General features: G+C 46.3%; 1 protein-coding gene across 1 annotated transcript in view; it reads left to right on the forward strand.

Annotated features, from left to right (window-relative positions):
- Positions 1-1777: 1777 nt before the first annotated feature.
- Positions 1778-15924, forward strand: part of Ruvbl1 (RuvB like AAA ATPase 1) — a 35035-nt gene continuing 20888 nt past the window's right edge. The window contains exons 1-3 of the mRNA XM_004665115.3: positions 1778-2012; positions 6082-6168; positions 13229-13361. Coding sequence (XP_004665172.1) covers positions 1872-2012; positions 6082-6168; positions 13229-13361 — 361 coding nt within the window. The 5' untranslated portion in view covers positions 1778-1871. The remainder of the gene's footprint in view (positions 2013-6081; positions 6169-13228; positions 13362-15924) is intronic.

Below are 15924 nucleotides of genomic sequence, written 5' to 3' on the forward strand. Positions count from 1 at the left end.
GTGCTCCTTATGGAAGAGTGATGACCAGGAAGAAGTATGGCAATGTTAAACAACTCTGTAGGATGGATGTCCTAAAGCTGTTTTCCCCAGAGTTGATAAGTTACAGGGCACCTGTAACAATGTGTCTTCTAAGTCCTGTTTTTTAGAGGCCCTGAACATGCCAGAAGATTCTATTCATGGATAGAAACTATGCCCCCTAAAAGCCACTGTAGAGAATACACACAACAACACTGATGGATTTGTATGTATGTACATGTATGTGTGTGGGTGGCTAGACTTATATACGCATTAAGATGCCTCAATTAGACTGGAGCGATTGCTCAGCAGTTAAGGCACTTGTCTAATGACCTGGGTTTGATTCTACAGCATCCATGTAAAGCCAGATGCACAAAGTGGCCCATGCCTCTGGAGGTCATTTGCAGCAGGTAGAAGCCCTGGTGCTTGCTTTACATGCCCCCTCCCCCGAAATAAAATAAAATAAAAAGAACCATGATTGTGTTCCAACCACTAAGATTGGAATGGTGAACACCAACCTCATGGGAAGGACAAACACTGATCCAACAGTTATGTGAGTAATTACAAGTAACTGGAGACCTGGCTTTAAAAGTAAGACTGGAGGACGTGGGGAATGGTGCTAGGAACCACTGCAGCTGGATTTGACTTCCAGCCTGTCTAAACTTAAGTTCTCTTGCTTCCTGGGCAAGTCTTCCCTTCCTCAGAACCTGTTTTCTCATCTGTATGATGGTACACCTGCTTCTGAGGAAGCCACTGCCATTTGTCAGGTTTTCACACAGGCCTGATCCCTGTAGTGATGTCTGCCCAGGCTCTCTGGAGTCCAGGTTCCCTGCAGTGGTCTTGCACACACCCTGGGTGTAGTCATTCCAGCATATCTCCTATTGTTGGGGTCCCAGGGAAGAAGAGGGGACATGGGCAAAGGTGTTTGAAATTTATTGCACAGCCCTTTATCCAAATGAAAGATTGTGCTTAACACCAATCACAGCAATCTTTCATGCCAATGACGGGACCATGCTTGCACCAATCACAGAGTTTTGCTGGGCCACCATGGGAAGGGCACCCTCCTCTTCCTGACTGGGTGAAATTGGCTTGCTAGAATTTACTAGTCTTGTGATAGAAAAATATATGCCATACTTTGTTTGAAGAAGGCCTAGGGAGAGAATAGCGGAAGCACTGTTGTGGCCACTTAACAAGCAACTGGTTGGCTCAGTTATTTTCCTCAAGGAATTACCCAAAGGGTATAAAAGTAGCTGCTTGGCTGAGAGGTTTCCATCAAGTCAAGACACCTGTCTAGAAGTCAACTCTGCCTTGTTCGACATCTGTGCTTAAAAACCTTAAAAAGGCGCATGCCTTTAATCCCAGCCTTCGGGAGGCAGAGGTAAGAGGATTGCTGTGAGTTTGAGGCCACCCTGAGACTCCATGGTGAATTCCAGGGTCAGCCTGGGCTAGAGTGAGACCCTATCTCGAAAAACCAAAAAATTAAAAAAAAAAAAAACCTTAAAAGATGCGTTTATAACAACAACAACAAGCCTTGCCATAATTTAGCAGCCCCATATCAAAACCCCATATTCAGTCCTTCGGTGCTCAAGCTCCCAGTCCAGAACAGGAAACGCCAGCTATGGGGGAAATCCAACTCGGTGACACAGCAGGAAGTGGACGAGCAGGACTCACCGGCAAGCCGTGACAAGCACAGCGTGTAGCCAATAGAAAGAGGAGGCGTTCCCATCTTCGCCAATGGGACTCCAGGGAGGGCGGGCCCTGACGCACGGCCCTAGTAACAGCCGCATGGTAACCCGGGCTCCCGGCGCTGCGCGTTTGCTGGTTTTCCACGCTGGTTCTGTCTCCGGGCGGGCAAGATGAAGATCGAGGAGGTGAAGAGCACCACGAAGACGCAGCGCATCGCCTCCCACAGCCACGTGAAGGGGCTGGGGCTGGACGAGAGCGGCCTCGCCAAGCAGGCGGCCTCGGGGCTCGTGGGCCAGGAGAACGCGAGAGAGGTGTGGCGCGGGCCGGGCCGGGGTCGGGGTCTCCCGCCCGGGCGCTCCGAGGGTTGTCCGTGGAGCCCACGCGCCGTGCCTGGCTCTATTCGGGACGCTGGCGTGAGGCGGGACAAGGTGGATGAAGCTTACTGAGAGGCAGGCGGGAAACACTAGCAGACGGGCGAGCCGCAGCATCTCCGTGGGGTCGGTTCTTTTGTCGGCCTCCCCGGGGAAGTGAGGGTTTTCTGCGAACGCAGTGGCAGGCGCTGGGGTTATGAAGTAGAGAATTGGCTAAACTTTTGGCTTCTCAAGGTCTGGGAGCTGACAAAGAGAACTGGAGTTAAGGACAGGAGCAATCGTTTACACCCTTCCAAGCACAGTTGTTTTTTGTTTTTTTTCCCCAAGCACAGTTTTTGTGACCATCCCAATTCATCCTGCTTTTATTAAGTGACATTGATGTCATGTCGTAGTGTTTTGCACCTGAAAAAAAAAATTGAGGGCGGGAGAGGTCATACCACTGTCCACCTGCCACCCAGTTTACCGATTTGCACTGCTGTGAGGTACTGAGCAACCTGTCAGCCTGCTGCACTAAGTTCAGAGCCAAGCCACTTAAGTCTCTTCAGGGGCTCAGCAGCTACAGAAACCTGCACTTAATATGCAGTTGAGACTTGCTTCTTAGCCTCTTGCCTTTGACCATTTTGAGCATAGTCTTTCCAGGGAAACATTTGACCCTGGCTCACTTATCAACTGTACTTGTTTCTGCAAGCAGGTTACAGTGGCCCAATGCTCTTGTGAGCCAGACAGTTTTATTTTCTTTGTTTTTTTCCTCACCAGTCTAATAATCGCCCTTCCTCTCACACTTTAATATGATGCTTTCTAGAAACACAAAGGTGTTGAAAGGATTGCATAGTAATAGCAGAGTGGTTACAACTCTACAATTAGCATCTTACGATGTGCGTCATAGGGTATTTGTTCATATATAAACCTACCAACCCACTTTTACATTTCAGACTAAACTACAGATATGAGCACACTTTCTCCCCTAAGCCGTTTAGTGTGTGTGCCACTGTTTTAAAATCTTGCATTTCACAGAGGTTAGATAAACTAGTCTAAAGTCACTCAGCTGGAAGTGGAAGAGTCTGAACTCCAGTCTCTGTGACCCAAGTCCAAAAACATGAGTGATCCACTAAAGACCTAGTTCTTTTTGAAATGCTGAGATGTGGGTGTTGGATTCACAACACACGTTTTATCTTTTTGGTTTTTTATTTTTATTTATTTACTGTGAGAGAAAGATTCAGAGAAGTAGAGAGAACGGGTGTGTCAGGGCCTCCAGCTATTGCAGATGAACTCCAGATGCATGTGCCACCTTGTGCATCTGGCTTACATGGGTCCTGTGGAGGGTTGAACCTGGGTCCTTTGGTTTCGCAGGCAAGTGCCTTAACTGCTAAGCCATCTCTCCAGCATTTATTTATTTATTTATTTATTTATTTTTGGCTTTTTGAGTTAAGGTCTCACTCTAGCCCAGTCTGACCTGTAATTCATTTTGTAGCCTCAGGCTGGCCTTAAACTCATAGTGGTCTTCCTACCTCTGCTTTCCAAGTGCTTAGATTGAAGGTGTGCATCATCATACCTGGCATGTTTTATTTTATTTTAATTTTTGTTTTTTCAAGGTAGGGTCTCGCTTTAGCTCAGGCTGACCTGAATTTCACTATGTAGTCTCAGGTGGCCTTGAACTCACAGCACTCCTCCTACCTCTGCTTCCCAAGTGCTGGGATTAAAGGTGTGCACCACCATGCCCGGCTGCATGTTTTTAAATTTTTTTAATTTTTGAAAAATATTTTATTTTGATTTATTTATTTGACAGAGAAAGAGGGAGAGAGAATGGGCATGCCAGGGCCTCCAGCCACTGCAAACGAACTCCAGATGCATGCGCCCCTTATGCATCTGGCTAACGTGGGAACCTGGGTCCTTTGGCTTTGCAGGCAAACGCCTTAACCACTAAGCTATCCCTCTGGCCCAGCATGCATTTTTTTTCTTTTCACCTTTTTTTATTAACAACTTCCATGTTTGTAAACAATATCCCATGGTAATGCCTTCCCTCCTCTCACTTTCCCTTTGAAACTCCATTCTCTATCATATCCCCTCCCCCTCTCAATCAGTCTTTTATTTTGATTTCATGATCTTTTCCTCTTATTATGATGTCTTGTGTAGGTAGTGTCAGGCACTGTGAGGTCATGGATATCCAGGCCCTTTTGTATCTGGAGGAGCACATTGTAAGGAGTCCTACCCTTCCTTTGGTTCTTACATTCTTTCTGCCACCTCTTCCGCAATGGACCCTGAGCCTTGGAAGGTGTGATAGACATATTGCATTGCTGAGCACTCCTGTGACTTCTTCCCAGCACCATGATGCCTTATGAATCATCCCAAGGTCACTGCCATCTGAAAAGAGAAGATTCTCTACCAAAAGTGAAAATAGCATTAATATAAGGGTATGAACATTAAGGGAAGTGCTTACTGGGCAGTTTGTTAAGTATAATATATACATTTACCCAGACAGCAGCAGATGTTACACCCCTAGGGCTCATGACTCTCCCTGTTTTAAGTTTTCAGTATCAGGGATGTATTCCCTTCCATGGACTGGCCCTCCAGTCCAATTAGAAGGCAGTTGGTTTCTACCATGACAGAAGTGCCACTATTGCATCAGTTGGCTCATTTGGCCTGGCTGATCAAATATAAGGCTTGCAGTGTCCACTGTTGAGTATTTTCACTAGTGATTTCTCTTTTTCCCATTGAGCATATTTTGTTTTTTAAGGCAGGGTTTACTTAGTCAAACTGATCTATAAATACTGCCTTCTGAGTGCTGGAATTACAGGTGTGAGCCTTTAAGTTGGCAGGTTTCACAATGTATCTTACTGGATAAGGAGTTGAAAGGCTACTGTATATGGAGCCAAAGTGCTGTGCAGGGCATGGGAACAGTGGAGAGGAGATGCAGTGCAGCCACAGGATCCTATCAGTAGCATACAGTGAGGACACTGCCTAGAGAGGAGCTGTGCCCTCCAAGTAGGGAAGATGCACCTCTTGGGCAGTCACATGCCAGGTTGTTAGATCAGTCTAGTACCGACTAGTCACAGGATATTACAACTCAGGGAATGTGACTTTCTCAACCTCACTTTCATAGGAAGATCAGGAAGACATTATGGGGCTTGTGCATGATATTGTAAGGGACTAGTATGTATTTTATTTTTTGTATTTTAAATATCAGATAGTCAGGTACTTGAATTTTGAGGATCCTAAGGTCAAAGGTTTGACCTTATGTGCAGTGTTTGCTCTGCACAGTTTGCTGATGGTCAGCCAGTAGTCTCTCATTGGTTCTTAACTCTTAGTGGATTCTAATGAGAGCTGTGATCCTTTCCCTGGAAACAGTGACAGTATGTGAACATATACATACCATTTTATTTCATTTCAGGAAGTTTCTAGACCTGGAGCCTATTCCTACAGGCAGGTTCAAACTCACTGCTCCTGGTCATACCCCTCCTGTCTATTCTCCACACGGCAGCCACCGTGGTGTTCTAACGCAGTACATCATACTCTAAGACCTTTTCAGTGGCTTCCTGTCTCAGTAGAAAAGCCAGACTTACTATGGACTGTTAGTTCCTGGTTTGCAGGTGACCCCCCCCCCCCCCGGGAACCTCACTTTGCTGTTTCTGCACCCTTTCTGTCCCTTGGAAATGTCAAACTCCTGCGTTGGGCATTTTGAATTCTTTTTTTCCTGGACCATGTATCCTGCCCTGCCAAGAGCTTCATTGTGTCACATGATGTCACGAGAAAGACCTCCCCAGCTCACCATAGCCACTTACTTTCTCATCACCCCTTGCTCTTCATAGCCGTGACCTTGTGTCATTACTGGAGCAAGCGCGGAGCTCAAGGCTTTGTGGCCTGCCTCCAGTGCCTCATCCCTGGGGCAGCCACAGCTTCTGGCAGCTGGGTTAGTTGGATTAGTGCAAGTTCTGTGGACCAGAGGCTGGATTTTTTCTACCATGAAGCATTTAAATATTGACTGATTGTTTCTTTCCATTGTGGTGTGTAGGCATGTGGCGTCATAGTAGAATTAATCAAAAGCAAGAAAATGGCTGGAAGAGCTGTCTTGTTGGCAGGACCTCCTGGAACTGGCAAGGTACTCATTTTTTTTTCTCTCTCTCTGTTTTTCAATTTAAGCTACCCAAGAGAATGACCCTCATGTATGTCTAAGCCAAATTGAATTCATGTCTTAACTAGTCTTTGTCTAGCTAAGTGCTTATATGTGTGTTTTAAACACTAATGTGCAGTAATACAATTGAGTGTCTAAAATCCATGCTTCTAAAATTAAAATCACCCTGGCCAACCTCCAGAGAAGAGAGAATGAAGTCCTCAGAGGGGTCTTATTGTCTCTAGAATTTGTCCTTTATCTCTTTCAAGTCTTCGAGGCTTTGAAAATACATTTCTGTTGGTCTGGAGTGTCATAAGCATCTTCAGAGTGACATCTTGTGTGAGGTTAAAGAAAGCAAGTCCACAAGCATGCTCCCCAGCATTGTCCTGAATGTGTGTGATGGACTGAGCAAGTGCTTATCTTCGGGTTAGAAGACCAGGAAGTGAGGACCGGGCAGAGTGACTCCACTGAGGCACTCCCACTAATCCTTTTGTCAATCTAGTGATTGTCCTACCTCTGCCTCCCAAGTGCTGGGATTAAAGGTGTGCGCCACCATGCTCAGCCTGACTAATCTTTTTTTATTTTTAAAATGTTGTTTATTTATTTGAGAGCAACAGGGTGAGAAAGAGGCAGAGAGAGAGAATGGGCACACCAGGTCCTCCAGCCACTGCAAATGAATTCCAGATGCATGCACCCCCTTGTGCATGTGGCTAACGTGGTCCTGGAGAATTGAGTCTTAAACCAGGGTTCTTAGGCTTCACAAGCAAGTGCTTAACTGCTAAGCCATCTCTCCAGCTCCTGACTAAATTTTTTATTTTATTTTTTTATGATTAATCTTAAATGATGGAGTTGGAGCTGTACACTAAAAAGGCTGGGGTAGCTGGAAGGGCTGAGCCTCCCTGCTTGTCCATCAGAGATCAGGCTGAAGGGAAGAAAATGGCTAACTAAGGCCAAGGGCACGGTGTGGCTTGTTGGGATTTGTGAGCATCCGGACTGGGGGGATGTTGTTTTGGATGTGTGGTTCTTGAGCTTCTGACCCTTTTGCTTCCACCTCCATACTTGGCAAGTGAGGTACTTGAAACTTCATTCTTCATGCTTCATTCTGATGCATCCCTGGGAGATGTTTTCGTTTATCACAACTACTTGACATAGTTCCTAGTTTCAGCCTCACTCATTCTTCCCAAGGGCCCCTGGAGCTTGAGCTTCTACTGTAAAGAAGTGGACTTTTACACCTTTCTGGACCCATTGCATAGTTCCTAGGCCAATAAAGGGTGAGACAGTGATTTAGTTGTAACTGTGTAACCACATTAATTGGATAGTTGACTGCAAGGTGGTCTTACAGTAGAGGGAGACAAGCTGTGTTGATGGAAACATGTTTAAACTCTCATGTGCCACAGTGTGAGCTTCAGTGATCTCCCCACAGGCAGCATCAGTGTGTTTAGGGTGTTTACCACTCCTGTGCTTACTGTCCTTACCTGAGAACCCCCCTTTAAAAAAAAAATTGTTCATTTTTATTTATTTATTTGAGAGTGACAGAGAGAGAGGCAGAGAGAGAGAGAGAGAGAGAGAGAGAGAGAGAGAATATGAGAGAATGAGCATGCCAGGGCTTCCAGCCACTGCAGATGAACTCCAGATGCGTGCGTCCTCTTGTGCATCTGGCTAACATGGGTCCTGGGGAATCGAGCCTCAAACCTGGGTCCTTAGGCTTCACAGGCAAGTGCTTAACTGCTAAGCCATCTCTCCAGCTCCTGAGACCCCCCTTTTCTGTCCAGTTTTCTTCTGCCTGAAGGACATTGACTAGAAGTTGCCGATCAAGATTTGCAGGTGGCACACACAGTCTGGTTTATATTCATCCTCTTGTCCTTTTTTTTGATTTTGCTTGTTTATTTGTTTGCTTTTGAGACAGTTTCACTATATACCTAAGCTAGTCTTTTTTGTTGTTGTTGTTTTTGAGATAGGGTCTCAGTCTAGTTCAGGCTGAACTGGAATTCACTATGTAGTCTCTGGATGGCCTTGAACTCACATTGATCCTCCTACCTCTGCCTCCTAAATGCTGGGATTAAAGGTGTGCACCACCACGCCCACCTGCAAGCTAGTCTTGAATCAGCTGGCTCTTCTCAGTGCTGGGATTGAAGGCATGTGCTACCAGCCTGGCATTGTCCCTGTGTTGACGGTTGTGTCTATTTGTAATTCAGGTAATTCAGTGAGGTTTTCTTCAGAATAGTCTCGGTTATTTGCTGCTTTGCAGTTTCTTTGTTACTGTGGAGAGTGTAATAGTGAAGATTTAACTCCTCTGTCAGGATATTTTAGAGGTTGGGTCAGTTACCTTTTTTTAAAAAAAATTATTTATTTTTGGCAGAGGGAGAGAGAGAGAAAATGGGCATGTCATTGCAACTGAACTCTAGAAGCATGTGCTACCTTGTGCATCTGGCTTACGTGGGTCCTAGGGAGTTGAACCTAGGTCCTTAGGTTTTGCAGGCAAGTGCCCTAACTGCCAAGATGTCACTCCACCCTATCAGTTACCTTCTTATCACTGGGACAAAATACCAATCCAAAACAGCTTGTGGGAGGAAAGGGTTTATTTCAGCTTAACAGTTTTGAGGGGAAATTTCATGGAGGCAGGAGAAGCATGGCAGAGCAGACTGGGTTTCACAACGTCTTACTGTATCAGCTAAAAGGAAGCAGCAGGAGCGAGCTAGCTCTGTGGGTTGAACTAATAAACCTCAGGGTCCTCACCCAGTGAACACTTCCTTCAGGCTCCACCTCCCAAAGGCTCCACCAGTTGGGAATTGATTATGAGGCTTAATCACAAACACATGAGGCTATGGCGGCATGTCACATTCAGACCACCACAGAGATGTTTTTGGTTTTGTGCTTCATTCTGATGCATCCCTGGGAGATGTTTTCATTTATCACAACTACTTGACAGTTATTATGCCTCCTGTTCTCTGTCTCTTCAGTCTTTCTTTCCAAGACCCAGTTAGGTGGGGTTAGAATTGGAGTGGGCTTTCACGTAGCAGTCCTCTGCTCAGGGTGGACATATAACAGCCTCTGGAGATGGTTGGCTTTGGTTGTTTGGTTGCCATCACTTGGCAGAAGAGCCGCTGGCATGTAGTGGGTAGGGGACAAGGGGTGATGCTTGGCATCCTACAGGGCATAGTGGCATCCTCATTCTACAAGGCACAGCAGTGTCCCCACCAGGAATGACCCTATCCCAGAGGTCGATGGAATTGAAGCTGGAAAATCCTAGGCTAGAGCTTCCCAAATTGACTGCTGTTGCGCATCAGTTAGGTGGGTCTCATGCTCTACCCAGGTTGAGAAGCTGACTAGGCAGGAGAAGCTCTGCAGGTGCTGGTCTTCGGCAGCTTTGTGCTTCCCTTGGTTCTTGGCACTGCCCAAGGTAGTGTCCTCTAGTGCTGCAGGCTTCAGGGATGGGGATCTTTAGGTCTTGTAGTCCTAGGAAGTCTGCATGCCTTCCCCTAACACTGGCCAGTGCTGTAGTTCTTGGCTTGAAGACTCAGTTGTTCTCTGGAACTCTTAGCAGCAGCAACCAGGGCTTCAGGCTCTCTTCCGTGGCTGATCGAATCATTGAGCTGCTCCTTCAACTGGCAGGTAGCTGGCTGTTTGGCCCCTGAGCCCAGCTGTTGATGCCACTGCACTGTCTGCCATCACTCTGCTGCTTCTCTCTTTGAGCTACATGCTCAGCACACACCATTGCTGAAAGTAGGCGGGAAAGACCTTGCACAAGAGGCCATGTGTTGGTCCTAACACTACAGCACCAGGGGAGGTAGGAGAGAAGGGTGTCTCCCAGCCAGCTCCCTGAGTGCCTGAGCAGTCTGCTTATAATCATGTCACAGCAGTCCTACTGCTAGGCTACCAAAGGAACTGCTTTCTTCTGGCCTAAGTGGAAATGATTTCAGGGTCAGCTGTAGTTCTTAGAGGCTTGTGATAGCAATAAGTGTAGACAAACTGTTTAAATTGACCTGGCTGAAGTTGTGCCTGCAAGAGCTAGAGCAGTCAACTGCAGTCATCATGTAGTTTTCTCAAGTCACCCAAGGAATGTTCTAGATGGCTGCTGCTGGCCTGAAGGTAGTAGAGCGATGTCAATTTGGCTAATGGACCATGGGCTCAAGGCAGTCTGAGAGAATCCAGCAGCTACTAACTTAATAAACTTGCCATTCACACTAATAGTGATTTTAACCAATCCTAATAATGCTGCATAGTGCTTAACACCTGCCCCAGGGAGATGTGGGGCCTCTTATCACTGAGCCACATGCCTAGCTCCTGTCTAATTGTCACTTAAACCAAACCATACAAATAGAAGCTACATCAAGTTCATAGACAAATTGGAAGTTCAATGAGATAGTATAGCACTAAATTGAAGGGGGTAGGGTGAGTAGCCAAGTTATGTGCCTTCTTGATGGAGGCTTCTAGTGGAGGGAACTAGACATGAAGCCCTCCCTCAAGCTTTTATTCTGTTCTAATGCAAGTGTACTGATGGGCGGGGTTGCCAGGGAGTTGTATAAGGTTACTCTCTTTCAAGTCTGAAGCTGAGGATGGAGAATGAGGGCCTGTGGCAATGCTGGGAAGAGACAGTGGAATGACTGAGGAGCTGGCAGAATTGGGCTAGAAGGTGGCCATGGCCAGTTTGTGACTCCTATTAAATGTCCTGGCGTCCCAGTGTGCTTCTCTCATTTGCCCCATCACATTTCAGACATGTTCCCCTGACTCCAGAATACCATGTTAGAGGTGTCTGCTTTGAGCTCACAAGCTCAGGTGTGTCTTTGGGCAGATGTGGTGGCTGGTATGCCTGTGGCTTTGGGTGCGCAGAGAGGCTGTGGCATATGTGCCTCCACTAGGGAGAGGTGACTGCTGCCACAGGGTGGGGAGGGCCATGCAGAACCAATCTGCCTGCAGCTTACTTGCTGTGATCTGACCTATCTTTTTTTTTTAAAAAAGGTTTTATTGTATGCATTTGTTATAGCAAGAGAGGAGAGAGAGATTAGGCATGCCAGGGCCTCTAGCAACTGCAAACGAACTTCAGATACATGTGACACCTTGTGCATCTGGCTTACATGGTACTGGGGAATCGAACCTGGATTGTTAGGCTTCACAGGCAATTTCCTTAACCACTAAGCCATCTCTCTAGCCCCTGACCTACTATCCTAATGTTTCATTTGGCTTGCAAGGATACCAGGGACTAGAGATTTGAGTGCTTTTGGTTTCACTGAGAAGTGGCAGAGTCAGGGCTAAAACCCAGTGTTTGCCCCATAGGCTACTTTAGGCACTGGGCTGCATATCCTGATTCATTACCATGTTCTTCTGCATCACCAAGAGGGTATTGAAAAGGAATTCTGAGAGGCACTTATAGTAGAACCTCTGTGTGTGTGTGTGTATAGGCCTGAGGTTGGTGCTGGTAAGGAATTCTGAGAGGCACTTATAGTAGAACGTGTGTGTGTGTGTGTGTGTGTGTGTGTGTGTGTGTATGTGTGTGTGTGTAGGCCAGAGGTTGGTGCTGGTATCTTCTTTGATTGCTTTCCAACCTTCTTTTTTTTTTGGGGGGGGGGTGTTGCAGGATCTCACAGTAGCCTAGGCTGACTTGGAATTCACCTATGTAGTCTCAGGGTGGCCTTAAACTCACAGTGCTCCTCCTACCTCTGCTTCCTGAGTGCTGGGATTAAAGGCGTGTGCCACCACGCCTGGTGCTTTCCATCTAAATATTTATTTGCGAGAGAGAGAAAGAGAAAGAAAGAAATAATCATAGCTCACCAGGGTCTCCTACCATTACCACTCTAGGTACATGTGCCACTTTCTGTATCTAGCTTTATGTGAGTACTGGGAAATCAAACCCAGGCCATCAGGCTTTGCAAACTGGTGAGCCATCTTCCCAATACCCCCTCCGCCGACATTGTATTTTTTCAGATAGGGACTCTTACTGAATCTAGAGCTCACCAGTTTGCCTAGCCAGTGAGCCCTAGGGATCTTCCTGTCTCTGCTTCCTTAGTGTTGAGATTACAGATGAACACAGAGGTATTTTGCATGGTTCCTGGGGATCCCAGCTCAGACCTTCATAAAGGCACAGCATGTACCTCACCTGCTGAGCCGTCTCCCCAGCCCTGGTGGGCTAGTTATAAGTGCTGTCTCAGAGTTGGCCTTCTCTGGGTCACCAGCTTGCTTTCTTCTCTAGGCCCTTAGGCTTTGGGACCTGGCCTTACTCAAGCTCTTGTCTCACAGTGGAAGAAAAAGATGAAAGTGGCATTCAAAGGCCATGGCATTTCCCAGTCCTGAACCAACTTTCTGGCATCTGCCTTTCATATTTGATACTTAGCAGACTCTGCTGCACCTGGTTCTGCTTAGCCTCTGCCCACTGCAGTTACTCACATCCTTTTGTGCTTCACTACAGGGCATGTTAGTGTGACTTAAATCTGCCTAATTGTTCATTCCACTGTCTGTGGGCCACTTACCATGAAATGAGCATCAAGTGATACATTCCTTCCTAGCTGGTTACTGGTGACCTGTAGGTTAGTGTTTACTGTGTTTGTGAAAACAAAAAGCACTGTCTCAGGGCACCTGCAGAGGTCTGAGCAGACAGACAAGACCCTGTTTTGAGGCTAAGGGAACAGTCTGGAAGATGGTACTATTTATGATGGGACTTCTGAAGCGTTGCTTCCAGTGCTGAGGCTCTGCTCTGCCCATTTCGAGGAAGGCATTGGGGCTGTGTTACTTAATCCCTGTGCCTATTTCCTCCTCTGGGAATGGTGAGAATCATAGCATCTGCTGCCCAGGTATGAGGGTTGTGCGAACCACTTGCAACTGGGCCTTTGCTAGGTGACATCTCCACTGGGTGGGGATGACCAAAGATGCATACTTGCATGTGTGGTATAAATTGAGAGTGTTCAGAGAGATCTTCAAACACTGTGTGAAACATGCCTGATGCTGTTAGCTGAGAGGATGAGACATCTCACCATCCCGAGCTAATAATGTCTTTATTGTTTGTGTTTCTGAATGCCTAACACTGAAGCAAATGCGCTTGTCTTGTTCTCTGCAGACAGCCTTGGCGCTGGCTATTGCTCAGGAGCTGGGCAGTAAGGTCCCTTTCTGCCCAATGGTGGGCAGTGAAGTATACTCAACTGAGATCAAGAAGACAGAAGTGCTGATGGAAAACTTCCGCAGGGCCATTGGTAAGTGGTGGGTGTTGGGGGCAGTGGTCACCTCTGGGTGCCCAAATCCTCTTTGTTATAAAGATGCCTTTATGTCATGAATTTATTGCAGTTATCTGTGCAAGTAAATGAAACAAAACCTTGGCTCTTCTGATTGGAGTGCTTTAGCTGATTGAAGCGTATGTGGACCCCAGGTACTGAACTTGGGTTCTTCACATGGTGAGAATGGGTCAGGATCAGAGTATAGCTTAGTGTGTGCTTAGCATAGGCAAGGCCCCAGCTATGGTGTCCAGCACCAATCCCTCCAGGAAAGACAACTGTAATGTGATCTATTAAAGACACAAGTCAGTTTTTCCTGGCAGCTTTTACTTTTCAAGATGGCTGTCACTGAGCAGGTGTAACTCAAGCCAGTCATTTTGTGCTGTGCTGCTGTGAGCCCCTGCTCCTCAAACTTTTGTGGCCTGTCAGGGTAAGGACATGGGTCTTACACCATTCTCCTAGGACCTGGGATACCACAGCGAGTGCCTAGTATGTTCACTCCCCTGCATGAACTCCCTTGTCTACATTTTGCATTTGGAGAAACAGAATCTCAGAGAGTTAAATAATCTGGCCAGTGCCTCGATAGCTAATAAGTGGCAGTGCTGTGGTTTGAACCCCTCTGTGACTTCCAGAGATTGAGCATAGCCAACACCCAAGATGCCCCAGTCCTCCCTAGTCTCCACCCTTTTCTTCAGGTGAAACCTAGGAGGGTGGTAACTAGAATCTATCATGAGACTGTCATAGCCTGGTATGCCTTGTGTCCCCATACAAAGGGGCTTAACTTCACTCTCCCAACATTGTCCAGGGGGGCCGCGCTGTGTGTGTTTGTGGTGTCTTGCTTTGGCTCAACATGATATCCGTCAGCTTCAGCCATGTTGGTGTATGTTCTTTACATTTTCATGTTGATTTGGAAGAGCAGGAAGGTGACTCCTAGAGCTCCAGGGGGTTTAAATCTCCTGAGGACTTTTCTTTTTTTTGTGATTTTTCTCCTCCATTCCCTCCCTCCTTTTCTTTTTTATTTTATTTTATTTTTTCCTCCTTTTCTTTTTTAAGATGATACTTACTATTGCTATTTGGCCTCAGACTCTTGCTTCTTTCTACAGAGCACCTGGGATGACAGATACCTGCCACTGCATGCAGCTTACTTTTCCTTAAACATGCACCAGTGATTTTTTAACTTAAAAATCATTTATTTATTTATTTATTTGTAAAGATATGCCAGGGCCTCATGCTGCTGCAAACACCAGACACTTGAGCCACTTTTTACAACTGGCTTATGTGAGTGGCTTGGGAATTGAACCCCAGGCTTGTAGGCTTTGTAAGCAAGCACCTTCAACCATCTTTCCAGTCTCCCTTCAGTTTTTATATACTTATTTTTTAAATCTATTTTATTTATTTATTGCTTTTTCAAGCTAGGGTCTTACTCTAGCCCAGGCTGACCTGGAATTCACTATGTAGTCTCAGGGTGGCCTTGAACTCATGGTGCGAGAATTAAAGGCGTGCACCACCACACCTGGCTTCTTTTTTTGTTTTTGTTTTTGTTTTTCAAGGTAGGGTTTTACACTGTGCTCTGGGACTTCACTCTGTATTCTCAGGTGGCTTTAAACTCTCAGAGATCCTCCTACCTCTACCTCCCGAGTGCTGGGATTTAAAGGCATGTGCCACCACACACCCGGCTTTTGTTTTGCTTTTCTATTTTATTTTTGAGACAGGTCCTCTCATTATGTGCCCAAGGCTAGCCTTGAGCTTAATCCTAATGCTTTAGCCTCTCTAGTGCTAGAATAACAGGCATGTGTTACCACACCCAGCTGCCAGTGGTTTTCTTCAACTTATTAATTATATGAATAGTATATGTTATATCTGTTTCAAATGTGTGAATAAATGATAAATGTTATTTATAAGTATTTTTCTGATACTGATATAATCTAATAAAACTGGAGTTTGTGTGGTGCATGTGTTTGGATTACTTAAAGATAGCATAACACTTTAAAACTTGAAAAATACAGATGCATTGCCTGGTATCTGGGCTGCGACTTGTGATTTGTCATTTCTGAGGGGACGGCACAGTGCTGTTCTTTTGATGGCAGCAAGGTGAAGAGAAGTTTCTTGATCCTCACTCAGAATAAAAGGGCAAGCCATTGACTGTCTTCAGAAAGGAGGCCTGCTGTTCTCCCCATGTCTTTGAATTCCAGCATGGTTGGCAGAGGGGGTGGGGAGGAAGCGGTAAGCTGACCAGAAATGAAAAGCTAGGAGTCTGTGCTATTTCCTTGATGTGATGAAGGTCCCTGTCAGGGATTCTGAAACCTGAGCCAACAGATGAAACCTGTGTCATTTGTGTCTTTGGTGCCAGAGATAGCGCCAGCTCAGTCCCTTGCCTGGCGAACAGCCACTCTCATTGTCCTTCACCCACATCCCCTGTCTGCTTGTCAGCGCAGAGCAACTTCTAAACAAATAGGGGGTAGTGAGAGATGGGCATGCCTCTGCCCCTCCTGCAGGAATTTCTTGTAGTCCTGGGACAGACGGTAAGTGGAGGTAAACACTCCAT

This window comes from Jaculus jaculus, chromosome 6 (genome assembly GCF_020740685.1).
Source record: "Jaculus jaculus isolate mJacJac1 chromosome 6, mJacJac1.mat.Y.cur, whole genome shotgun sequence".
In the NCBI taxonomy this organism is placed as follows: Eukaryota; Metazoa; Chordata; class Mammalia; order Rodentia; family Dipodidae; genus Jaculus; species Jaculus jaculus.